The sequence below is a fragment of the Saimiri boliviensis genome, chromosome 2, assembly GCF_048565385.1.
Source record: "Saimiri boliviensis isolate mSaiBol1 chromosome 2, mSaiBol1.pri, whole genome shotgun sequence".
In the NCBI taxonomy this organism is placed as follows: domain Eukaryota; kingdom Metazoa; phylum Chordata; class Mammalia; order Primates; family Cebidae; genus Saimiri; species Saimiri boliviensis.
The window spans coordinates 194,451,822-194,478,858 of NC_133450.1; the positions used below are offsets into that span (position 1 = coordinate 194,451,822).

The 27,037-nt window shown below is 40.5% G+C and overlaps 2 protein-coding genes across 4 annotated transcripts in view; one reads left to right on the forward strand and one right to left on the reverse strand.

Annotated features, from left to right (window-relative positions):
• Positions 1-25,210, forward strand: part of PLPPR1 (phospholipid phosphatase related 1) — a 464,080-nt gene extending 438,870 nt beyond the window's left edge. For all 3 annotated transcript variants that reach the window (XM_074395106.1, XM_003940093.2, XM_074395107.1), the window contains 4 exons: positions 9,767-10,017; positions 13,639-13,815; positions 18,150-18,281; positions 24,096-25,210. In XM_074395106.1, coding sequence (XP_074251207.1) covers positions 9,767-10,017; positions 13,639-13,815; positions 18,150-18,281; positions 24,096-24,128 — 593 coding nt within the window. In that variant the 3' untranslated portion in view covers positions 24,129-25,210. The remainder of the gene's footprint in view (positions 1-9,766; positions 10,018-13,638; positions 13,816-18,149; positions 18,282-24,095) is intronic.
• The window catches only part of LOC104653227 (acyl-coenzyme A amino acid N-acyltransferase 1-like), a 125,271-nt gene that overhangs the window by 60,380 nt on the left and 37,854 nt on the right, over positions 1-27,037 (reverse strand).

Sequence of the window (27,037 nt, forward strand, 5' to 3'; positions counted from 1 at the left end):
ACTGAATCTACTCCCCCTTTGAAAGTCATCCTTGGTGAGCCAGAGTATCACGGATCTGAACAAGACTCTCACCCTAGAACTGAATAGGTTACCCTAATTATCAAGAGGAAAATTGAGTCATACGAGACTCTGGTGATCCTCTTCTGAGGGTTCTTCTTCGCGTCAGTGTTTGGAGGCTGGACCGCAATAAAGGACTGAGCAGAGAACTACTTTCTCTAGCACTTGGCAGGCTAGACAATGCAAATTCATGACACCACAGTGAACTTAATTGCTGTAAAGCAGTGTTTCTTACCCTCAGCGCTATTGACACTCTCTACCAGATAAATTCTTCTTTGTGTAGAAATAGAATACTATCTTGTGTGTGTTATATTAATCCAATGTTTAGTAGTGCCCCTGGCCTCTATCCACCAGATGCCAAGATCACTCACTCCTCCACTAGTGACAATCAAAAATGTCTCCAAACATTCCAAAAGGTACCCTAGGGCAGGGTCACCCTCAGCTGACAACCACTGTTGTAAAGGTTTTTTGTTTTTTAGAGTATATTTGAAAGACTTTTAAGAAGTTATACAATTATCTTGCATGACAAAAATATTCATTTAACAAAATTAGGCATAGTAAGGAATGACATGACTCAACAGTGAGTAGTTTCAAAGCTTTCTATAATAATTTTTAAAAAGTAATGTTTTGGAAGCAACTTACTTGTTTATTTTCTGAGACAGGGTCTGACTCTGTCACTCGGGCTGGAGTACAGTAGCATAATCACAGCTCTCTGCAGCCTTGACTTCCCAGACTGGAGCAATCCTCCCACCTCAGCCTCCTAAGTAGCCAGGAACACAGGCACCCACCGCCAAGCCCAGTTAACTTTAAATTATTATTACTACTATTTGTAGAGCCAGGATCTCCCTATGTTGGTTGCCGAGGCTGGTCTCGAACTCCTGAGCTTAAGGCATCCTCCAGCCTCAGCCTTCCAGAGTGTTGCTATTACAGGCATGAGCAGAAACAATTTAAGTTATTACATTAGAACATAATGAAAGTGTTGAGGAAGCACATCAAGCAGAGAGCAACAGCGCCAAATCTCAGTATATCTGTAAATCACCAACAGAGCTGGCAGCTGCCTATGGGGGCTTCATGCTGATCTTGTGGTAGGAATGGGAATAGATTCAGATCATCAGCTTCAGCTTTAGAAACTTACAGACACGGAATCACAAAAGTAGTATTTGATAAATTCTGGAAGCCCTCTAAAAATACAGGTGATATCAAAAACACAGGCCTCGATTCTCCTGTATTTCAATATCACTTGGTATTTGTTAGTTTTTTTCTCCACATTTAGTCTGTATCCAGGGCTTATTTTCTAGACTTACTTGTACCCACATGTTCCATTCCACTTTAAAGTTATCATGGCCTCTGACAAACTTTTTGGTTTTCCTCTCCATTAAGCAACAGTTGGAATTAGACTACATAGAGGGACTGAGAAGGTATGTAGAGCCAGGTGGCAGGAGAGAAGGCTTATGTTTGTGAGATAAAGCACTGGGGAATTGTCCTGTCAAAGGAGTAAAGAGGATATTCTTGAAATAAAATCCTTTTAAAAAGTCTACTAATTTTGTGCTTTAGGGAAGATGTGTTTGTTGTTTATAAAAATATTTGATGGGCTTTCTAGTTGATTACTTGGCATCTTTAGTAATTATCCCTCATCTTCACTTATCATGTTGACCAATTACAATGACAAATACAGGGTATTTTTTTTTTATAAAACTACTAGCTTATTGCATTGTAAAAGGTGCTTTATTAATGCAAAGGAAAAATAACTGAGATTTGTTTTAGGTTGTTAGAATTGTAGGTTTCTTATCTCTTTCCTTCATTTAAAAAATAATTTTACAATCAATGTATAGCCACCTCCCTCTGTTACATCTACTTTCCTCAGGTATAATAGCAGTATCAATAAAGGGCTCACAATTGACAGTGTTTCTACAACTGTTTTTTTGTGATTTGAATAATCGCCCTGTGATATAAGGGCAACTTATAATTCATTTTAACAAAGTAACTAGGTTCAGATTAATTCACTTAAAATCTATTTGTATAATTTCAACGATCTGATCAAGACAAGCAGGCTGTTGTCAGCCTTTGGTGTTTGTGCAGTATCTATAGCAGAAGGAGACTACAGCATTGCTCTGTAAACACTTGAAATGTGCTATCCAAGGAACTGATGTATTCCGTTTTGTCAAAAACTTATTTTTGAAGCACAGTGTATAAGGCATATGGATCAATTTGCACCAATTGTGTTTGTATGATACTAGAAAAAACTCAGATTCATTGCTAAAGTGATGAGAAAAGTGTCTTATTCAAATGATGACATGTCATAGATATTCCATCATCTTCTTTTTGGAAAATAGACTAAAATTGAAGAATTCTTATTCTATATTGGCAAGTACAATACATTTCATGAGACATGCTATAAAATCCTGGCCTCTTCTCAGTGCTGTGTGTGTGTGTGTGTGTGTGTGCGTGCGCACACGCGTACACACGTGCTCCCAAGCATAAGCTAAAATATCTTTATGGTCTGATGCTTATCCATATGTATGTTAATACATGGAAAAATAAGCCTAGAGAATTATGATTCAGAGTATGGACTCTGTCTGGAGCCTTACTGTTTGTTTTCTAACCCAAGCTCCTCTACTTACTAGCTGTGTGACCTTCATCAAATTAATTGACTTCTCTGTATCTTGATTTCCTTATCTGGAAAATGTGGAGATCTGCCTCAAAGTTGTGGTGAGCATTAGGTGAACTAATATCGCAAAGCACTTAGGAAAATACCCTGTATGTACTAAGCACAGCAAGTTAGCTATTATGATTATTACCTGGCGTCCACAGCAGTCATAGTTAAACATCTCATCAGCTCAGTACATCTTTATAAAGAAATGGGATGAACATGGTAACCTCAGATAATTTATCTTCATAGGAAACTTCCAGTCATGTTAATGAGAAAGCATTTTTACCACTTTTCCTTTTCCTAAAGAAACTGTTGTTTCCTGAAGGAATGGTCTTCAGTAGTTGAATTGAGGTACCTTGGCAAAAATGGAATTAGATTGAGGTTGTCTACTGGGGATCCTGATGTGGCAAAAGAAAAAGCAAACGTGAATTGTATCTGTTTCTTTAATCTTGTGTTCCATTTCCAATGGTGATTTGATGAAAGATGCAATCTAGAGTAAGAGCTGGTGGTTGAATCAGAATGTGGTTGGGGACACCGTGTAAGAACTCCTTAGGTATTCCCTTCACACTGTCGAAAATGGTACTGGTAAACCCCCGCCATTTGCTTCTACATATCTGTGTGAGATAAGATTTTTCATCATTTTTTTTTCTACCAAAACCAAAGCCAGAAGCTGATGGCAGGGCACATTTTCTCATTTTGTGGAAATCATGGTAGAAGAGCTACCACGAAGAGATGTACAAAGCTGGTTAGATTTTGAAAATGAGAAAATGTTCAAATATCGCCAATACACGCAACATACTACTACTTTCACTCTCTTTCATGACATTATTTTACCATAAAGAAACAAAAGAACAGTCCTCTTTTAACAGATTTTGTTGTTGTTTTTTGAAACAGTCTCGCTCTGTTGCCCAGGCTGGAGTGCAGTGGCACAATCTTGGCTCACTGCAATTTCCACCTCCCAGGTTCAAGTGATTCTCCTGCCTCAGCCTTCCTGAGTAGCTGGGATTATCGGTGCCCACCACCACCAGCTAATTTTAATATTTTTAGTAAAGACAGGGTTTCACTATTTTGGCCAGGCTAGTCTCGAACTCCTGGCCTTAGGTGATCCATCCACCCAGGCCTCCCAAAATGCTGGGATTACAGGCACAAGCCTCTGTGCCTGGCTCTAGTTTAACAGTGTTTTGTTTTGAGGAGTTCACTCTTGTTGCTCAGGCTGGAGTGCAGTGCACAATCTTGGCTCACTGCAACCCCTGCCTCCCAGGTTTACCGATGCTCCTGTCTCCGCCTCCCGAGTAGCTGGGATTACAGGCATGTGCCACCCCACCTGGCTAATTTTATATTTTTAGTAGAAACATGGTTTCACCATATTTGTCAGGTTGGTCTTCAACTCTGGACCTCCTTTGGGAGGCCGCCTCCCTCGGCCTCCCAAAGTTCTGGGATTACAGGCGTGAGCCACCATACTCAGCCAAGTTTTTTGATAAGAGATTGAGAATGAATGTTAAGGGAAGTCGGAAGGGGGCGGCACAAGCTGCAGTTCAGACTACGCAGCTGCCCACAGAGGGGCTTTGGCCTGCTAGGGTGCAAGCATCCCTTCCCTCCCCTTTCAACACAGTTGCAGAGTATTGTTGCTAACGTAATCCAGATACATTGATTTCATGTCTTTTTCACTGTTCTTCCCATTTTTAAAGTTTTGTGTTCATTTCCCCACATGAAAATGTATAGGAGTTTTTGCGTACCCATGTGTCTATACTGAAACTGACAACCACTGCAATTTCTCAGAAGCAGAAATAGGAACACTTCTAAAACATGTATGTCTCAAAAAATGTGTACCCATCAGTACTTCCCAAGTTCATCATGACTTCAGTTTCTTGTCCTTCACAAACATCTCCAATAAAAAACATTTGTTGTGTATGGCATAGATCTTTACACTCAAAGGTGGTGGGTTTTTTTTGGGGGGGGAGGGGGTTTGCTGCATTAGAAGAATGTTTTGATTTGTGAATTACCATTTAGTATTCATGAGACACTTACAAAATCCCAGTTTTCAGTAATCACTTATTTTCTAGTTGTCTGGCACTATGCCAGACTTCATGAATTTTATAAAAAGGAGATATGATCTCTGTAACTTACATGTTAAATGGCTTGCTGTCCACCCTATGTTCTCTGAAATCAGGGATGTAAGGCACCAACATGAATTAGAAAATATGGACTAGTTTCTACGCTCTTTTATCCTCTTCTGTTAATCTGTAAAGTTTCTTCAGAAATTTAATCATTGATCCCACAAGTATCTATTAAATGTTTACTATGTGCCAAGTTTGATACTAGGTGCTGGGAATACAATGATGAGCAAAAACAAGTGTTCCTTGCTATAATAAAGCTTGCATATTCCACAATTCTAATGTAAGAGATGGACATTATTGAATAATCTAGGCAAGTGTAAACTGCCTACTGAAACAAGGAATAAGAAAATAATGGTACCATACTAGTCTAAAATAGGAGATTTTTCCAAGATCCCATGTGACCTGTGATTATTTCTCCCTATTTATTCTTAACTGGGGTGAGACCTATGCACACTCAGTGTTCACCAACAGAAGTGTGACTTGCTCTTGGCCAACTTTCCAGAGCTACAGCTTGAAAGCAGATGTACACAGCCCCAAGTCCAGTCCCTAGTTAGCGGTCATCCTACTAGAGCTCCTCAGCTCCAAGGAACTAGCCTCGCCGTCCCCACTGTGTGGCTCACGGATACTCTAAAGATAGAGTGTGCAGCATGCCGCCATAGCAGCAGCAGCCATGCTGTCCAGAACACGTGGCTCTAGTCTTCGAACACGAAATGCCCATGCCTGTGCCCCTGCCACCTCCTGCCTAGTTCTTGTCCAGGAGCCTCTCTATAAATAAGTTTAGAAAAAAACAAGAGAGGAGAGCCTTAGGCAAATTCAGTCTGCAGGCAAATTCAGAGAGAACTGATCCAGTGGAGACACAGAAGCCTTGTTTTCTAGGGAGTCTAAATTCTGGATCTTAGAGTCAGGGGCCCGGATAGTACGAGAGAAAGAAAACCTTTCTGTAGGTTTTCTCCTGCCATCTCTGTAGTCTGCCTTCTGAGGAGAAGCTTGAGTTTTCCATGAGGTGCGTGTGTGTGTGTGTGTGCATCCAAGTGTGTGTAAGAGAGATTCAACATACTCCATATGAAAGTTATTGACAGTGGACACCTCTCACTCATCCTCCCTTCAGTGTGAGGTAAGTTGTTGGCAAAGTTTCCATCTTTTTTCACTGTTATCACATATATTTTAGTGGACAACTGAGAGATGATCCATCAGAGGCTGTCAGCAAAGGGCTTTTTTGACTGAAAAACGACACTTTTATAATCTAGTATGCAGCCTTTGGCCTTCAGTTTTGAGGCTCTACCTAAGAGCCTTTTTGGGCTTAACAGGTACATGGTCCTGCCTTTGCTCGCCCCACCAACCCCTGCTAATTGTTACTCTGTTGCATGGATCTAGGCTTCCTGATGAAGGTCTACTATGTGGACAGCACTGAGCATCCGATTCTGTATTTTTATCAATTCTGAAGGGATCCTGGGATGAGCCCTATTATTGTTTACCAGTAGACAAATTATTGGTGGCTTCCAAGATCCCCATCATGCATATTTCCTGGTTCCATCACTGTTTCTACTACATTCTTGGTGGAGTAAAGGGTTGGAGTACTGTACTGAGTCCCTAGCAGTAACAGGGTCACAGAATTTCACTCACGTGCTAAACTACTAAGGATCAAAGATCTTAATTTGCCCAGAGATATCCTACATGAGATCAGATGGGATCCAGGTAAAACCCTGAGAAAAAAAAAAAAAACAGACTTTAACACCTTCATCATCCTCTCTCTTCCTCCTCCGTGTAGCCCTGTGTGTATCAGTTAAATTCTTTTAGGCCACAAAGAGCTCAGGTTTCCTTAGACATCCATGTTGCTGGGACCTGATCATGGCCGTCAGCAGCAGATGCCAGTTTTCGCGTCCTTCTTCCAAGCCTCTTCTCAACTAATTTGACCCGTCCTTAGCCATTGCTAACGCAGTTACCCTGTGCTGTGGTACCGACCTGGATGTGCAACTTCTCCAAGAGGTTTGTAGGGCTCCCAGTCTACACCCCAGCAGGAACAGGATGCCCTTCATCACATTTCCAAAAGAACCCTTCTGGAGATTAGTATTTCCCAGCCCCTGAGGCTTGACACCAGCATGAGGGAGCCTGGAAGTGCCTCTTTACTCCTGTAATCCGACCAGGCAGGGCACCAGCTCCTCCTGTGACACCCACATCTGCCTTCCTCCACTGCTCTGCAGTTGATTTCAGAAACTTCGCAACACCGTCTCGCCCTCCAGGTTATAGCTCTTGACCTTCCAAACCAAACATACTCAGAATTCTGAACACAGCCACACCAATCACAACAAGCATACAGCTCTAGCAAATCAAAAGTGCTTCACTTTTGGACGTTTGTGTGTGCCGTAAATTGGAAACTCCATTCAGAAACATATCGGCTTCTCCAAAGTAAGAAACATCAGAGACCGGACAGAGCCTTAAGATAAATAGAACCATCTCTGAGGAGTGTGGGGTTACAGAAATGGAACATATCTGTTAAAAATATCTCACCTGAAGAATTGTAGACACCAAGCCAAGATACAGATACATTTTTAAAACATCTTCAAATCATACCCTGCAATACTAGAGATCAAATGGTGTATCATCTGACTCTGAGGGCAAAAGTAGCTATGTTTAGCTTCTGAGGCTTGTAAAAATACACACATGGAGCTCAGGGTTAAGTAACAGAGAGATGGCTTGAATTCCTTTAGAAAAGCTCTGTAACATCTGACGTGGTCTGTGAGTCACCAGAACAGGTTCCAGTGAGCTTTGCTGGTGTGTCCTGCACCAGACAGGTGGGTTCCCGAGCAGATGTGGTACCTTCTGAAGCTGGATCAAATGCACCAGAATGAAGTTCTTGGACAGCAGATGCTCCTGAAGCCAGCAGGAGAAACAGACACAATCCACAGAAGGCAAAGACAAGAAATCCACTTTCAGCCTTGGCATACAGGACAGTGGCATGGAGAGCTGGCCATCAGACGATCACTGTGACCATGGAGCTGGCACTGACCCAAAAGCCTAGAAATCCTCAGCCACAGAAAGAACAAAACTCATCCTAATTGGAAACACTTCTGACAAAATGCCAAAGGGAGATGCTGTCACTTTTCCTTTTTCAGATCATAAATTACCCTCGTTTCCTGGAAAAATTATATCTGGACAGACTTATTGCCCCTTGAAAGACCCAGCAAACTGGTCTTTGAGAATCTTGCCTGAAGATGTAGAAAACTGCCCACCATTCAGACTTCCAGCATGTGGGGGTAAAAACTGCCTCTGATGATCAATGAATGCCTGCTCTCAGAGGTCAGACCCAATGAGTATGAACCAGTGGAAGCTATTAAAGGAGCCAGCTCTCGTTGTGATAAAGCACATTCTGGCAAAGCCACAAAAAGGAAAATTATAGCAATCAATACAGATAAAAGTGAAAGCCAGATGAAAGTTTTCAGCCAAACTTATCTTCACTTCTGCTATAATGGATGAACTTCGGGGTGCTGAAGTCAGCACATTTGAAGATTCAGAATATTGAATATGGGAGCCAAAATTGGGTAGACATTTAATTGAAACTATAATAGACCCTTGACATTTACAAGGGTTAATGCTCCCTCTCACACTTGTCAACTTCTACCTTCAATTGCATATAAGACATCTTCATCTCTTCAAGCCACTTATAGCTCTACACAGCCTTTCTCAGTGCATAGATGTCACATACAGGCCTTGAAATAATGTATGTTCAAGCTTGTTGGGGCTAATCCTATGAAATTTACCAGAGAACAGATAAAATCCAGGAAGTATAGCTTACTCACAGGGTATTCCAACTAACAGCAAACTCAGAATAATGTACTCTTCCGTCCCTGGAAACTGAATGTTACCGTACATGGCAAAAGGGAATGCAGGCATGGTTGAGGTTGTGAACGGGAAACTATCCTGGATTATGCAGATACAATCGCAAGGGTCCTCATAAGAGACAGGCAGGAGGGTCAGGGTCAGAGGAGACATGACAGTGAAGGCAGAAGTTGAAATGTGTGAACTGCTGGGAAGGAACCATAAGATAAGGATTGAAGGAAACTTCTAGAACAATATGGGAAAGTAAAGGTGGGGATTATACCCTGAACACTCAGAAGGAACACAGCCCTGCGAACGCTTTGAGTTTAGCTTAGTGGAATGTATTGTAGGCTTCTGAATTCCAGAATACAGAAGTCTGAATAGGATACATTTGTGGTATTGTAAACCACTCAGTTTGTGGTTATTTGTTATAGCAGCAACAGGAAACTAATGGTCACATTTGTTTTTAACCCTTTTCCTTTATTCTTATTTTCCATTTCTGACATCAAATGAAACTCCAGTTCAATCAAGGTTTCTAGAATGACTTTAAAAAACAAGCAATTCCATAAGATTCTCCTTGACTCTCACCTGCCACGATGTTGTGAATAACTCCTCCCAAGATAATGTACATTTCCAAGTAAAATCAAGGAGAACATATTTTGTATAGAAGGAGGGAGAACTGATGTTGATTAATTACTTAGACACCATAGCGGGTATTTGGCACATTATCTTATTCCATTTGCCCCAAACTACCCCCTCCTCCATTATGCAGCTGAGGCAACCAAGGCTCAAAGAAGATAAATGATTTTTACTGTGAATGAATCACCAGTGATGAGACTGGAGAGCACAGGTCTATATGACTCCAATATTCAAATTATTTTAGATAGACTGTGCTTTTTCTAAACTACTGGTACAAAACCATAAAATGCTAACAGGACAAGGTCTGCATCAATTTGGAAGAAATGGTGATTTAGGAAGCAGGCACTACTCCCTGGAAAGATACTTGGGGAGTACTTAGGATCTTTCTAATAGGTCATCATGGACTCTCACCACTGTTTTCTCTTAGGAGAAAAATGTAGTCGACAGAGTATGTTACCATTCCTAATGATTTTAAATCTTCTTATAGGGGTGTTTGCATTTGGACTTTTTGCTACTGACATTTTTGTAAACGCCGGACAAGTGGTCACTGGGCATTTAACACCATACTTCCTGACTGTGTGCAAGCCCAACTACACGAGTACAGACTGCCAAGCGCACCACCAGTTTATAAACAATGGGAACATTTGTACTGGGGACCTGGAAGTGATAGAAAAGGCTCGGAGATCCTTTCCCTCCAAACACGCTGCTCTGAGCATTTACTCCGCCTTATATGCCACGGTGAGTGTGTGAGTCTTGTCACTCTTAAGTCCAGTTTTTGGTGGGGTATGTGTCTCCCTGCCCTCTGTCTCCATTCTTTCATTGCCACTTACAGTGACCTTTAAAGTTATGTATGGCGTATTTCTCTCTATTATGCTATTGATATAATAGTTCCCCAACACTTCTACCCTACTTTCAATCTCCTGATCTACCAGAAGATATTAGTTTTGGAATGTTTTGATAATCACCTAATTACATCCTCCCATTTTACAGATGTGAAAGCTGGGGTCCAGACAATAGCTAAGATCATACAACTAGAGCAGAGACCCAGATTCCTGGTACCATGCCTGAGATTTCCTCACCACCCATAACAGTACTCTTTGTCAAAGTTTTGGTTGGTTTCAGAACAGCACATCTCACACCTGCCTAGAAATTTACAAGCATGCAACATGCAGACCCAGGATGAATACACAGTTTTCCTTTGCTCTGACACTTTTCTCCATCACTTTGCTAGGAGACAGGATGATCCCAGAAGAACCTGAACACCCAAAGTTTGTTTCTCATTGTCCCCCAGATTGCACAGCCATTGACTGCCCCACTAGGGTATGATTTATTTTTTTCTTTTTGTTCTAGTAACAGAAAAACCCAAGTACATCCCACATCTTAAAGAACAATGGTGTCTTAGTTTCCAACTTTTTAACTGTATTCACTTTGTAAATAACCTCATTTCCCTCTTGTCTGGCCTATGCATCCTTAGAACCTAGAATATAGACAGATCAGCTCAAAGTCTCCAAAGGCTGATAAGATACTGCTGGTGGACATCAGGTCCATTTACCAGTGGCAGAGCAACTTTTAGCCAAAAACACCCCCTTTCCTTACTTCGACTTATTTTATATTCAGAATATGACTAGTCTGGTGATTCTCAATGGAAAGCAGAGAAGGGAAAAGACAGAGGGAAGATTGCTTTCAAACTGTCCGTTCTTCCCAAACATCCCAAGTGTGCCCTCAGCTTGCCCCCACCCAAGGAGATGCTACCCTTCCTGTCACTGGGTGTAATTTCAGGAGGCACATTCCGCCTCTGGGGGAAGAAAGGGGTCTATGCCATCGCCCCTAAGGTGAAAAAAAGGTGAAAACTCTCATAGGAGTTTCTTATACCCCAAATGATTCTTTAATTTGTTGCATAAAAACTGCATGTTCTGAACCTAATCATTAACACACATTCTTTGTGACTGAGCCTGGTCTATTTATTTAAAACAACCAGGAGCAGATAGTGCCTTTGTGTCCCATTTAAAGGATCACATCCATAGGATTATGTTGCCAACCAGCATCTACTGAATATGAATCTTTCTAGTTATTTCTTTTGGATCTACTCTTTAAGGAATATGTGACAAAAATGATTTCGGCTGCCCCCACATTAAAGAAACATGGATGCAAATAACACAGAAGCCTCATTTTACAAAACAGATTATAGCTTTGTTAAATGTCTTTGCTTTACCTAAAATAAAAACAAAAAACCTCTATGCAGTTTTTTTTAAAACAAAGAAAGTCCTCTGAGGTATTCAACATATTTTCTAATTTTCAGAATGTTGATTTGTCCTAATTATCTAGAACCTAAACAACGTACTCGTGCCTTTTCCTGTATTTTTTTGTCAGACTCAAGCATTGCTGTGTGAAATTAATTTTTATAGTGCCATTATAAAATTATTCTGTTACTTATAATAAACTGCTGTCTCAACAAATGAGGCATGAAGTTCTTTGGGGAAGAAAGAAGTAAATACTGTCGGCTCACACAGAATAAATGCTACTATAGCATGTTTTCAAGGATTCAGGTGTTATCCAATTCAAATTATGCCTCACAGGCTATAGTCAGATAAACCCTGATACAAGATTTCAATTGCATAAATCTTCTGATTCTCTATTACATGTCAAATGCTTTTAGAAATTACTCAACAAGGATTTTCTAGGTACTAGTTAATACTATGAAGAATATCAACTAACCATAGGATCATGCTTTTTTTTTTTTTTGGCTCATGCTTTTAATAGTTTGTAATCTTATAGGAAAGATTTTAAAAAGATATAATTGGAAACTAGAACAACTAAATATATAAAATATAGATTTTAAGTAACATTTACCAGAGTCAGAAAATAGTGTAATAATATGCTGTAATTTAGGTAACTTTGATGTAACCACAGTTTTATAGTGAATCTGTTAAATGAAATAGATTCCTACCTTCTGGTATTCTTACCAGTGTTGAGGCATCCTTCTAGGATATTAAGAATTTCTATTGTAATACTGTAAAATGCATCTATTTAAATTTATATGGGCTTAGGCCATACAAACACACTATAGAATATAAGTATCAGATTATTATTATCATTTTTGAGATGGAGTTTCACTCGCTGCCCAGGTTGGAGTGCAGTTGCGCGATCTCGGCTCACGGCCACATCCACCTCCCAGATGAAGCAATTCTCCTGCCTCGGCCTCCCAAGTAGCTGGGATTACAGGGATGTGCCACCACGCCCAGCTAATTTTGTATTTTTAGAAGAGACGGGGTTTCTCCATGTTGGTCAGGCTGGTCTTGAACTCCTAACCTCAGGGGATCCGCCTGCCTTGGCCTCCCAAAGTCCTGGGATTACAGGCTTGAACCACAGCCTGTTATTTTTTGGGATTGCTAAACTCACACAGCACGTTTGTTAAGAAATGATAGGTCTATGGTGCCCTCTAGTGGTGATTTGTAACCATTAACAAAGGTTATCTAAAAAAGTGTTGACTTAATTTGAAAAAGGGACAGCTTCTTAACTCTAGACCACCAGGGACACATTTGCTAACTGAGCCTATAAAACGTAAAAGTCTTACCCAGCTCCCCACAACAAACTAATAACAGCCGCCTACATCTCAAGTGTCATAAAGTGCATCATCTTTTGCTTAGTTCAGGTCTTCTCGACCTTTTGTATATTGTGGCACACATAGAAAAGTTTAATATTTTAAGAAACGGAGTAAATGAATGAATAAAGCCGATCACAGCTGTCCTGAGGAATGGAGGGGGGAGTGTCCATTTACTAGCACAGCTGAAACCTATTTATGTGATGCGGTTGTTGGGAAGTTCTAATTCAGCCCATCAACTAATCAGTCAACACTTTGGTATTAATTGTCTGTAGGTGTGACAAAGCAACAGGAAGTTTTGGCGACACAAAAATATAAAATGTACAGTCGCTTACAGTCACTCACCTAGCTGGTCTTCTCCACCCAAAGCTTCATTCCCCCAGAAGGCTTATTTGGTATCTCAGACTATCATGTGGATTTCCTATACCCCAAATGATTCTTAAATTTTTCACATAAAAGCTCCATGTCCCGAATCTAATCGTTAATGCACATTCTTTGTGTCACTAGTAACTTGTGTTCCCATGTCCACTAGATTACAAAAGCCTGATGAATGTACATCTGCTCATTGTTCCTGCTTCCCTCATTTCCTACCTAAACATTTTACTAAATAGCGGAGTTATTCAAGGAAGTGAGTGTGTTTGCTTTGTCGCGGGCCCCTGCTTGCGTGTGTGGTGTACATACATGTGTACATGCATGCGTGTGTACGCACCAGTACAAGGAGGCTGCCTGGCTACTCCCTGGCCTCTGTCCTATTCCAGATGTACATCACAAGCACAATCAAGACCAAGAGCAGTCGACTGGCCAAGCCAGTGCTATGCCTCGGGACTCTCTGCACGGCTTTCCTGACAGGCCTCAACCGGGTCTCCGAGTATCGGAACCACTGCTCGGACGTGATTGCTGGCTTCATCCTGGGCACAGCAGTGGCCCTGTTTCTGGTAAGCTGACTTCCCCCCGTTGACCTTTCCCCCACCTCTTCTCTCTGAAAAACTGCATCAGGTTTCCCAGACTTCACCATCTGGGTTCCTTTTGTCCCAATCTTGTGAATTGCAATTATCCTCCAAGTATCACACATACTTTTGCTACAAAAATGATTTCAAAACATTCTTTCCTTTCACAAACAGGATTGGCCATATTTCTGGGTGTCAGGGAGAGAACTGCCCCTAGAAGAACAGCTGGCTCTACTTTCAACACTGGGCTTGGAACTGGGGCCAAGCAGACTAATGATAAATTGGCATGCCTTCAAACCAATCTTCTTTAAGTATTTGCTCTCAGCATATTGGAGGCAAATGTTAAGTGTTGCTTGAGGGAGGAACAGAATGAAGAACACAGGTAGAATCAAGCAGCCTCTTCTCCCTCATTCCAAGAAACTCAAGTCTAGCTCCAAAGTGGCATCTCCTAATCAGACATTTTAAAAACCCTGCAGATTATCACACCCACCCTTCATATTGGGCCTCTGTTACTGCTGGAAAATGCATCTTGGGAATCTTATTTTCACTAACTGGCTTCTCAACCACCTATCTTCCTGGAGAAGAGTTTTGGTTAATACAGTTTTCCTATATTTCCGATTATGTTTTAGTTCCTCAAATAGATGGAAGTCTGGCCACCTGCTCACCTAGGAAATCCCTTAACTAGAATTGAATTTGATAAAGTGGTTAATTTTTCTTCTTGTCTTGTTTTATTGAAGCATGATAGGCCTACAATAAGTGACACACCAAGTGCACAATTTGATCAGTTTTCGCACACTAGTTTCTCTCCTGTCCTTTTCCCTTGTCCCCAGGCAACTGGTGATCTTCTGTCTATATTAGTTTGCCTTTTCCAGGATTCCATAGTAATTGAATCATAATGTATTTTTTTCTTGTATCTTGCACCTAGCATTATTTTGAGATTCATCCATGCTGTAGAATGTATCAATAATTCATTCCTTTTTATTGCTGTCTAGTATCCCATTGCATGGCCACACCCCAGAGATGCAGATTTCCATTATCTTCAAGGACTTAAAACAGGCCCAGAAAGCTTTACGATGAATCATCAGGTCTGAAGGTTCCCATATTGTGCATGAAATCAATCCCCTAACAATATTCAGGAAGCCTCCCAAGGAGAAGGAAGCTATCGCTGTCTTCAAGGACCTCCCTCTTCCTATTCTGTCCTCTGCGGCCCAAGATCTGTTAGGACTGGCATCACACGTAGATGGACTTCAGTCCCACGACTTAGCACTGACTTTTCCTAGCCCCTCTTCCTTTCCTCCCTGGTATGCAAAATACACACATGCCTCTCCCTGCCTCTAACTGGTTTTCCAACTTTAAAAAAAATCTGCTAAGATACAGACAATGCTCACATTTAGGAAACTGAGAAGCTTCTAATTCAAAATGACAGGTGTATCTCAGAGATAGTGTAGGTTTGGTTCCAGACCACTGTAACAGTGAATATCACCATAAAGCTAGGCACACAAATTTGGGTTTCCCAGGCATATAAAAAGTTATATTTATATTATTCTGTTGTCTATTAAGTGTGCAATAGTATTATGTATTTTTTTAAAAACCACTGTATTTACCTTAATTTAAAAGCACTTTATGGCTTTTAAAAAAGTGTTGACGCAGACACAAAGTGAGCATGTGCTACTGAAGAAAATGGTTCAGTCAACTTGCTGCCCGCAGGGTTGTCACAAAGCTTCAGTCTTTTAAAAACACAACATCTGGCCGGGGGCGGTGGCTCAAGCCTGTAATCCCAGCACTTTGGGAGGCCGAGACGGGTGTATCACGAGGTCAAGAGATCGAGACCATCCTGGTCAACATGGTGAAACCCCGTCTCTACTAAAAATACAAAAATTAGCTGGGCATGGTGGTGCGTGCCTGTAGTCCCAGCTTCTCAGGAGGCTGAGGCAGGAGAATTGCCTGAACCCAGGAGGCGGAGGTTGCGGTGAGCCGAGATCGCACCATTGCACTCCAGCCTGGGTAATAAGAGTGAAACTCCGCCTCAAAAAAAAAAAAAAAAAAAAAAAAAAATCTGCACCATGCAGTAAAGTGAAGAGAAATAAAATGAGAACATGCCAGTATTTTGAATGGATCCAGGCATTCTTTCTATAGTGAAAGCTGAAGACTAAAATGCAAATACTCTGGATGAAGCTGCAGGAAAAGTAGTACCAAAGTGATCATGAAATGCTGATGTCTCATTAGGAATTTTCCTAAGGAATGTCTAAAAAAAAAAAACCATTTTATGGATACCTAGAAGTTACACAGTTTTGGGGGTATGTGTGATATTGTGATACAAGCATACAATGTATAATGGTCAAATCTGGGTAACTGGGATATCCATCACCTCAAAGACCTTGTGTTAGGAACATTCCAAATATATTCTTCCATTTATTTTGAAATATACGATAAATTACTGTTAACTGTTGTCACTACTGTGCTAGTGAGATCTCATTCCTTCTGCATTTTTGTACCCGTTAACCAACTCCTCTTCCCCCTACCCCCAACTACTGTTCCCAAGGAATCCTTTTTTTTAAAGAAGGAAAGAAAATAGGTGACTTGAAGGGAACAGAAGGGTTTCAAAGGGAGAATGATGGTATATAAATAAAGACTTTGGCTCAAGAAAAGACAAACAGTGTTGTTCTCCCTCAGTTCTGAAGCCAGCCATCCCCAGTTAGAGAAGAGCCTTTCTGACTGTCCAAGCAATCTTGTAGGGTCTTTTTGGGATGACATTTGGGGTTTGCTGAATCCCCACAAATTCTGCTCCAACATTAAACTTGTTTTCTCTCCCTAACATGCAGCCCTGACTCTCACCACTCAGTAACTATTCGGTCTGCTTGTGCTTTCAAGTGACTTCCCAATTGAGGTCAAAATGTGTTTTCCCACAAATGGCCTTTATGCAAGACCCAGATCTGTGGTTGAATTGCTCTGGCACGAGACCGACCCCCCTGTCTGCACATGCCTGTGAACACACCTCACAGACACACGCAAAGCTGGGAAATGGGAGGGGAAGGATGTCCTGGAGGAGCCTGGAGGCATTCCAAAGCAGAGACTTGAAGAGGAGACAGAAAAGGAGAGAAAGCAAACCCTGAGAATGGCAGCAGATCGCCTGCAAATGTTCAATAATGCTTTCTGTTTGTGTTTGAGGGGGAATGTGGGGGAAAGGGGAAGGAAGTTACTAGCTGAGCGGGGACCACATGCTGTATGCTTTATATACATCTAATCAAGTGCTCCTAGGACAACTCAAACAATAGTTTTATTCTCATTTTATAGATGAGGAAAATTAGGCTTAAAGATAAGTAACTTGCCCAATAGCCTCCCAACCAACAACCAGCAGCAGGACCTGGATCTCTTCACTCCAGAGTTTCTGCATGTTCCCCCTGCTCCCATTTCCTGATGAGGGGAGTGAAGGCAGAGTGTAAGAGTGAGATGGAGGTGAGCCAGATAGAGAGGATGCATGCAAATGGACTACAGGGTTTGAAGAATAGCAGGAAAGATTCAAAGATGCTGGATGAAGAAACAAAGAAAGTATGGGAAGAGGAGGGAAGAGGAGGCAGCTTCTTGGGCAAACAAAACAAAACAGAAAAGCAGGGAAGATGGTAGAGTCAGTTATGAAGAGACCTCAGCAGGAAATAGAAAAGTGGGCAGTAACTTACAGGGAAGGTTTTTAAATGGAAGCAATAAAAGAAAACTAAAGAGTTATCTAATCTCAAGCAAATAATCATAATTTGAGGATGACGATCTAAGGTAAGAGTTAAAGATCAGCTAACACAGACTGAATGCTTGCTATATGTTTGGCACTTCTTAAGGAGCAAAATAGTATAAAGGTATGATTTAGGGGGTCTAGAGTTTCAATCTGTGTGTGACCTTGGGCAAGTTACCTAACTTCCTTGTGCCCCACTATCTAGACTAGAGTTAATAGTACCTCCCTTATGGAATTGCTGGGTGGGTTAACTGAAACTGGATGTAATCCTCAGGGTCGTGCCAGACACAGACTGGCCCTCAATAGATTTTAGATGTTATTATGAGGTGATTTGCATTCACCGTGTCATTAATCATTACAAATCTATGAAGAAGGTGTCACTATTCTTACTTTACAGGTGAGAAAATGGGCCCAGTGAAGTGGGGAGCGATTATTACTGGTCATCTGGTGATTAAACACATGCTTCCACAGTACTTCCCATAGTCCCTTCCCCCTCTCTCAAAGGAACAAGGTCACTTGGGTGATGATATTCAAGGGGAAAGGCCAGGCATTGATGGCTGCAGTCTGACCCCATCCTTTTTTCACCCTCATCCTGCAGGGAATGTGTGTGGTTCATAACTTTAAAGGAACACAAGGATCTCCTTCCAAACCCAAACCTGAGGATCCCCGTGGAGTACCCCTAATGGCTTTCCCAAGGATAGAAAGCCCTCTGGAAACCTTAAGTGCACAGGTATGGTAAAGCAGTTTTAGCCAACCCAACCCACAGGCTGAACACTTTGCGTGGTCAGTATCAATCCATTGATCCCACTCAATCTACCCAGCCTCATGAGAATCTGATTCATTTATTGTAAAGGCCCTCATGAAAGGCAGTCTTCACTCTTTCCTCTAAATTATTCTTGTATTTATTCTGGGGGTTGGCAATCTTGAATCCTTAGAGTTCTTAGCCATGTCTCACATAAACCCCAGCTGTTTCAGGATACTTTGACCTATAACATAATATCATTTATGAAATTTGGACTAATCATATGGAAAACCAATTTGACTTAATAACTAGGACAATATTTGGAAAGAAAAAGCTTGCATTATACAAAGTGATGTAAGCTGGGGGCACATTTAACAAGGCTACTAAATGTCCCTTAGAAACTGTTTTTGTGACAAAAATTCATGCAACAATACTTTCTGATCCATTTTATGCAACAGAAACTGTATCATACCAGGGATACAAAAAATAATTGGATATAGTCCTTGCCCTCAAATAGCACAGATGAGAGGCAGGCACAGTGGCTCACACCTATAATCCTAGCACTTTTGGAGGCCAAGGTGGGAGGATTGCTTGAAGCCAAGAGTTGGAGACCAACCTGGTCAATGTAACAAGTCCCCATCTCTACTAAATGGATGAATGAATAAATGAATAATTAATTAATTCACAGATGATCAGAAAAGGTGCCTATAAATAGGCAGTCATAATATGACATGCTGAATCAGTCCACAAAGTGCTGCGTGAATACAAATGAAGGGGAAAAAGTCTACTCTCTCTGAGAAGACAGGGAAACCAGGAAGAAGACTTGCCAACAGAAAGGAGCCTGGACAGATGATATGAAGCACTTAATTTTGCCCAGGACAATTGTTAGGTGTTTTACAAATATATTATTACTTGAACAACCATCCTGTTGAAAAGATTCTGTAATTTGCATTTCACAGGTAAAGATAATACAGAAGACAGGCTGAGCATGGTGGCTCATGCCTATAATCCCAGCACTTTGGGAGACCAAGGCAGGCAGATCACTTGAGCCCAGGAGTTTGAGACCACACTGGGCAACATAGTGAAACCCTACCTCTACTAAAAAAAATACAAAAATTAGCTGGGCATAGTAGCACATGCCTGGGGTCCCAGGAGGTTGAGGTGGGAGGAGTGCTTGAGCCTGGGAGATTAAGCCTACAGTGAGCTGTGATCCCACCACTGCACTCTAGCATGGGTGATAAAGTGAGACTCTGTCTCAAGACAAAACAAAACGAACAAACCTGAAGAGAGTGATGGTAGATTACCTGCACAAGGCCCTATAGGTAGCAAGTGGGAAAGCTGGGATGAGTAGGAGTTTTTTAAGCAGATAGGGAACAACTAATAATATGGTTTTCATTAGCATGTCATCTTTTCCAGGTAGCTGAGCCTGGCTATAGTATTTATTTTCTGTAATAGTCTATTTATCTTGTAATCTTGTTTGTATTTGGCATTTTCCTACTCAGCCATTTTTATAGAAGATGTAAGGGAAAAGCAGCTCATTTCCCTTTGGATTATTATGTACTTCGTATCAGTGTAATATAATATTTTCATTATTTAAAGATTATTAACTATCACATCTCTCTAAGACAAACTACCCTATGCTTTTTGTTTGTTTCACTGAGATGGAGTCTCGCTCTGTTGCCCAGACTGGAGTGCAGTGGTGTGAACTCGGCTCACTCACTGCAACCTCCACTTTTCCGGTTCAAGCGATTCCCCCGCCTCAGCCTACGAAGTAGCTGGGGCTACAGGTGTGTGCCACGACGCCCAGCTAATTTTTTGAATTTTTAGTAGAGAGAGGTTTTTGCCATGTTGGTCAGGCTGGTCTCAATACCCTATGCCTTTTTACCTTTAATTAAATTTTTCTAATATTATTAATGAACCAGGTGGGCGGGGGTGAGAACAAGAAAGCTTATATCCATATCTCCATTTTGGGAAAATATTTAACGTTCACCCTTAACACAGTACCAAGTATTGCTGTTTTGTTTGTTTTTCCTTAACTTGTATTAAGGCAAACATTTTGACTTGGTCTAGAAATACAATGTTATCAAAAACATTTCTGGATGATTTATATACAGCCTGTTGCTACCAGTTAAATATCAAATTAGCTAAATAGCTATACCTTGCAATGAAATGGGGAAATAGAGTCTTTCTAACTTTTGTTCCCTAATTACAATCCTTGCATTTAGTAAAGTCAGCGAGGGTCTCTATTGGTGGGCATGGGGGTGGGCGTGGGGGTGGGGGTGGGCGTGGGGGTGGGGGTGGGGGTGGGGTAAAATGACAACAAATGAACTTTAAAAAGAAACAGAAAATATTTGCTGAGTTCCACAGACATGTCAGTCTGTGTCCTTGTAAATGCTGTCCCCTGAATATCCTGATACAAGAATATCCCTTTTGCACACCCCATCCTTCTGCCCAGCACTGCTCAAACATGACCTCTGTCTGACTCTGTCCCCAACTTTTTCTCTCTTCGTTCTCAGGACCATTGATTGTTGATCAGACCTAGAGATGTCCAGGCTCTATTTTGGAGGATTCTACTTAAATTCAAAAATGAAGTGCTAAACAGAGTTTCAAAAATTGCTATTCACAAGCTAGATAAAGTATTCTTGAAATAGATACTTACTCATTGTTTACAGGTTGTAGCTGAACTTCTCTGAAGCCCATCAATAGATCTTTGTGGCAATGGTTATTACCACATATGGATACAATCTCAGGCCTTGCCTGAATGCCACACTTGGGCCAAAGGTCCTTCCAGGCCTCTCATGTGATTGTCACTCTTAATTAAAGCCAAGTGTTCCCTCATGTCTGCCTCCTCCAAAGACTTGGGGCTCTTTGACAATCAGGACCCTATAAACCATGTCTTATTCACCATATTTTCTGCCATCACAAGGTGTGAAATGTTCATGAATGAATACAAACTTGTCCCAAAACCTAAAGTAGTCACTTTAGCCAAAACCGAGAACCTCAAACTTAACCATAGTCACTAATTGAACATCCAGGCAAAGCAGAGATTTATGAGAGATGATGAGCAGGACATCTGCAGGCTAGCCAGAACGAAGCTACAGAAAGCTAAAGCAAAGTATTGCCTCTCACATTATGCTATCCATACCAATCGTGAAAAATTCAAGTCTACAACCATCTGCTTTTAGTATTAAATGTTTCCACATGTCTAGTTAGAAAGATACACCCTTTATTTGTTGGTCAAGAAAAGAGAACTAGCATTGATTGAGAGTCATCTCATTTAATATTCACAATACTGCATTGGTTTTATTATATCCTACCTTAAAGATGAAGAAAGTAAGGTACCAGGTTTAAGTAATATGCCCAATATCACCCAGTCAAAATTAAACGAAGACCCATCCAATTCTAAAGGCGCTGCTCGTTCTCCTACACGAGACAGTCTGTGATTTCATTCAATGAAAATTCCTTTTTTGAGAGCCACAATTCCCAGCATGGAATATGAAAACATGCTATAGGGGGCTGGTATATTGGGCCTGAGCTACAGTTCTTTCAAAATAAATATCCCCTGTGGGCAAGAACTTCCCTTGCAACTCCAACAGCTATGGTTTCTACAGAAACAACATCTTCGTAATTTTTGGAATGGAACCATCTTCCCAGGAAGTGGATTTCTGGGATCAGAGATTAGAACCTCTTTTCAGAACACACATTTAAACACATGAAATGCATCCCACCATTCAAAGTATCTTAAGGGGAAGACCGAATGGGGAGAGCACCTGTCACCCTCTTTCCCTTTCCCCCGAGACATTCTTTTCCCTGTGCCACATGGAGCCCTCAGAGCCACAGTGCTCTGGTCCTCTCTAAAACATTAACTCAAATTGGACTATCTGCCTTCTGTGATTCCCCTTGGTATAGCTGATTGAGACAGGGTGCATTTTCTAAAATCTTTCTCAAATACCATAAAGAAACCAAAAAGTAAACAATTATCAAACAAAAATAGTCAAGTTTTTCAAAGTATTACTTTATGATTCTATAAAGTTATTGGAATCCCAAAAGAAGCAACTCTTAATCATCCGTGTTCTACACCCCCAGGCTCACAATGTACATAAGCAATCAGCTGAGTGTTGTTCAGTTGCATTCTTGTCACATAGAAATATTGACAAATTTAATGTTCTATTCAAATAGAAAGCATATTATAGAAGTAAAAGGATATTTTTGCCTTAGGAAAAAAATGCACCAAACCTGAGTTTACACAAAGATTTCAGACAAAAGTACCTTGAAAAATACAAAATACTCTATTTCTAAAATGTGTATCTGAGCTCTAAAGAAGATAATGTAAATCCCCAGTGTTCTCAAAACAGGAATCAGGAAAGCCATAATAATTAGATCAAAGACGCAATTTATTAAAGTATTTAATAATTTCATAGACCCAAAGCATTGAGTTTTAAGTTCAAATACAAGACAAGTCCTTGGGACTGCAAGAAGTGGGAGGTTACATGTAGTTTTAAAAATTGAATGCTTCTATTTGATGGACCTGTAACAGTTACTATCTGCTGCTAAAGTTTCTATTATATTACCAATGCAAGAAAAAAGTATCCTTGAGCCTCTGTCTGATTGTGGCAGCCAAGATTGAATAGAGGAACAATGGCAGGGAAAACATGGAAAGAGAATTTTTGCAAAACTCAGAAATAACCTTGTCAACAGTGAAGAGCGCATTTCACTTGAAAGAAGAACCTAAATATCCACCCTCACCTGGTTGATTACATGCATAGAAGCTTAATAGTTAAAACTAATTAAAAGCAAGCCAGTGACAAAAAAAGCATTTGACATAATTACAAGGAAAATGAATGAATCCTCAGTCATGGGAGATTGTAATACATTTCTTATTAATAAGCAAAAATAGTAAGGATACACATGATCAATAAGGTTAATCTGATGTGCATTATATGTAACCCTTCTCAAAATACATGAAACATTATGAAAATGCATCATGTACAAGGCTCAGATACAAGTCTGAAGAAAAAACATTTTAATGGATCTGTATTATGTAAACCACATTTTCTCTAGACAAAAAAAAAGTTAACCCAAAAATGTCTATACATTTGAAATATTAAACTCACTTTTATGTAACTCATGACTCAAAGGATAAAACATAGAAAGTTTTTAAAAACTGGAAATGTTTCATATTAAAAGCATTACATGAAAAATGTGTAGGATGCTAAGTTACTCTGAGGTCCTTAAATGTTTATATTAGAAAATACTGAAGTGTAAGACAGAATTATATTGAGAGCAAGTTTAGGTGAGGATGCCCTCCATAGTAGCTTGTGCCTATAATCCCAGTACTTTGTGAGGCCAAGACAGGAAGATCAGTTGAGCCCAGGAATTTGAGACCAGCCTGGGAAATATAGTGAGACACTGTCTCTACGAAAAATGTAAAAGTTAGCCAGGCATGGTGGCATGCACCCAATGTCCTTGCTACTCGGGAGGGAGGCTGAGAAAGGAGGATCACTCGAGCCCAGCAGGTCAAGGCTGCACTCCAGCCTGGGCGACAGAGTGAACCCTGTCTCAAAAACAAAAAACAAAAACAAAAACAAAAAGGTGAAAAATTATCCTATTTTGGACGAAAAATCAGGGAAGTTTTAATAAACGAGGTAAGAAAATTTGAGGAACCTTGGAAGAGCATATTAAGGGAAGGGAACAGCCTGTGCACACTTAAGGAGACAAAACAAGGGAATGTTTAGAGACAAGTGAGTGTGCACGTGTCACGCAACCCAATCTCAGATTGTATCTGCTTTGTTTGCTCCACAGAATCACTCTGCCTCCATGACCGAAGTTACCTGAGATGACTGACGTGGTACAAGCCGTTTTTAAAAATCACCTTCCAATTCTATTCTTCAAAACACACAGTTGCTCAACGTCAAACTGTGATGACAAATATTATGTTTATCTAGTTAGAAGCTAATGTTTTGTACATTTTTTTGTATGAGGAAGTGATGTAGCTTGCCCTGATTTTTTTTTTTTTTTGGTCAGCTTTAATATATTTATGCCAGAATTTTAAAACCAACAAAATTTTCTTGTTCAAGTGTGCATCGAAGAACCACATTTATTCAATGGTTGATGTTGTTTTGTGATATTTGTACACAAATCTTCTTTTCTCAGTTTTATAAACACAGAAGTAAATACAACAGTTCACTTTAAACTTTTATTACTATAGTTTCTGCCTCCTCCAGAATTTTTGAATTTTAATGAAAGGCCAACTTTTGAGCGACAGGAAGAGCAATGTTGGTTAGTAACAAATCTCAAAGTCAATTGTAGAAAAAAAATTGTTTCTAAAAAGAATGTTGCATTCTGATCTTTGAACAAGTTGTTACGTTCACAGTTTAAAGTAATATATTAACAAAGTCACCTAGTTACACAAAAAATTGTCAGAGAATCCTGGATTTGGAGGGTATTTGGGGTTATATGATTCTTTCCTAGATAATGGCCTCTACTAAAGAACTCAAGATCTTTCTGGAATGTCCTTTGGCAGGCAGGTGTCACTGCCGCCTTTTTTCCAAAAAGCAGCCAACATCAGCCTCCCCTGTCAACTCAACAGTTTTGTATATCATATTGTATGGACTTTATATGAAAATGAGTATTTTACAGTTTGCACAGTATTATTTGACAGAAAGGGAATCAGAGAATCTACAACATAGGGCCCAAAAACAACAGCTTCACTTTGTGGCTTTTAATTATTCTAGAATTTTAACTGCATCTCATTTTTCTAGCATGGTGAAAACTAATATGTAACTCCTTTGAGAGAGGGAGCTCTTTTGTCTGTACCTATCAGAATGTTTTCTTGACACTTCCATTTTGGCTCTTCTTAGCTTTTTTTGTACATATTTTTTTTTTCTAAAGAGAAGAGAAAGTTATCACAAAATGTATTCTGGCTCATGTCTTTTGTTTTAACCTTCATCCACTGGACAAAGGTATTTGAAAAGTCTTGACGAAGTTAACTCAAGTGTTTACACTGTTCAGTTCCATGTCTGCTGAAATAAATTCTAATGGGGGCACAACAGAGAATTTCATGTGTGTGTGACACTGTGTGAGCTTTTAGGCAAATAAAATTCTTTAAATTAGTAAGCTACTCAAACATTCTGGATCCCTAGCATGCTCCTCTACCTTGAGGCTACCCATAGATACTTCTGAGTTGTCAATAAAAGTTAGACATAGTTTTTAATAACAAAAGTTACTTCTGCTAACATTTTTCATAATCCCCCACCTCATTCTGGCCTAAGCTTACCTAAACACGTACAATGGTCACACACATCTTCTGGGTGATATCTGACCACAGTTGGGAGGGGGACAAGGAACAAAGAATATTTAAGGATCTATTCATCCCAGGTGCTGAGCTGTGAAGTTTGACAAACAATCTATTCTCAAAAGTGAGCCTGGTGAGGCTGTGACAGAGACAAAGTATACTATACATGTCAGCAGTGATATTAACACCCAGGTCTGCCCAACTCCAGATTTTATTATGTGCACTTCATCTAGATATGCCTTTGAACCAAGTCCACATCTTTTCATAGGTTTTCAGTGCAATAGACCTACTTATCTGGCTTAAGGGATACTACTGGAAGAAAAGGAAATAGTGAGAAGGAATCATTGGTAGGCTCCGAGCTCTCCTATCCTGTATAAGCTACCTACATGTAATGTCACGTAATTTCAGAATGACTTTCTTCTAAACATGTTTTAGGATTTTTAAAAAAGAAGCAATGAGGGATTCGTTTTATTTGATTGTTCATAAGACACGCTAGAAAAATGCTGGCAGTCTAAATTGCTTTTACATTACCCATTTCTTGTCACAGTGGATCTGGCTACCAGCTAGCATTTTAAGAACATAAGTTGGCAGAGTGAGTCATGTTATCTTTCTACTCTCCTAGTTTTTTTTTTTTTAAATAATGTTTTTTGGGTTTTCTTGAGACAGAGTCTTGCTCTGTTTCCCAGGCAGAAATGCACTGGCATGATCTCAGCTCACTGCAACCTCTGCCTCCCGGGTTCAAGCAATTCTGCCTCAGCCTCCTGAGTAGCTGGGACTACAGGCATGTACCACCATACCCGGTTAATGTTTGTGTTTTTAGTAGAGACAGGGTTTCACTATATTGGCCAGGCTAGTCTTGAACTCCTGACCTCGTGATCAGCCCACCTCAGCTTCCCAAAGTGCTGGGATTACAGGCCTGAGCCACCACGCCCAGCCTCTAGTTTTGATTTTAAAGGGACCTATCTGTAGTATTCTAGGAGCTTTGGCCACAAACTCCATTTTCCTGGCCTTGGACTTGGGAGATGTTGGCACATGACTGAGCCATGCCAAGACACCACTCTTGTGTACTTAGAGCTAAGGGGCATCTCTGGACTCACACCCCTGGAATCCCTGAGCCAGTCTGACTCCTTACTATGGCATGGCAACTTTAGCGTTGCTTCCTATTTAGCCCCAAGACACTTCACAGGCCTCACACTGGTCTTTCAAGTTTGTCCTTCGAAATTCTTCAAGCTAGAGACTCCTCCATGTGTGTCTTCTGCCAAGGACAAAGCCCTCTGTCCAAATAGGACAAGTGGTGACTGTAGCCTCAGAGAATGAATTCTCTAGTAAACTTTTCTCTTTTTAAGGAAAGCCCACAGGTGCATGAGGAAGTCTGACTCATTGAAAGAGGGAAGCTGGGGAAGAAATAAAAACAAAAAGGCTAGCCAGGTGTACTGACATAAGCAACCTC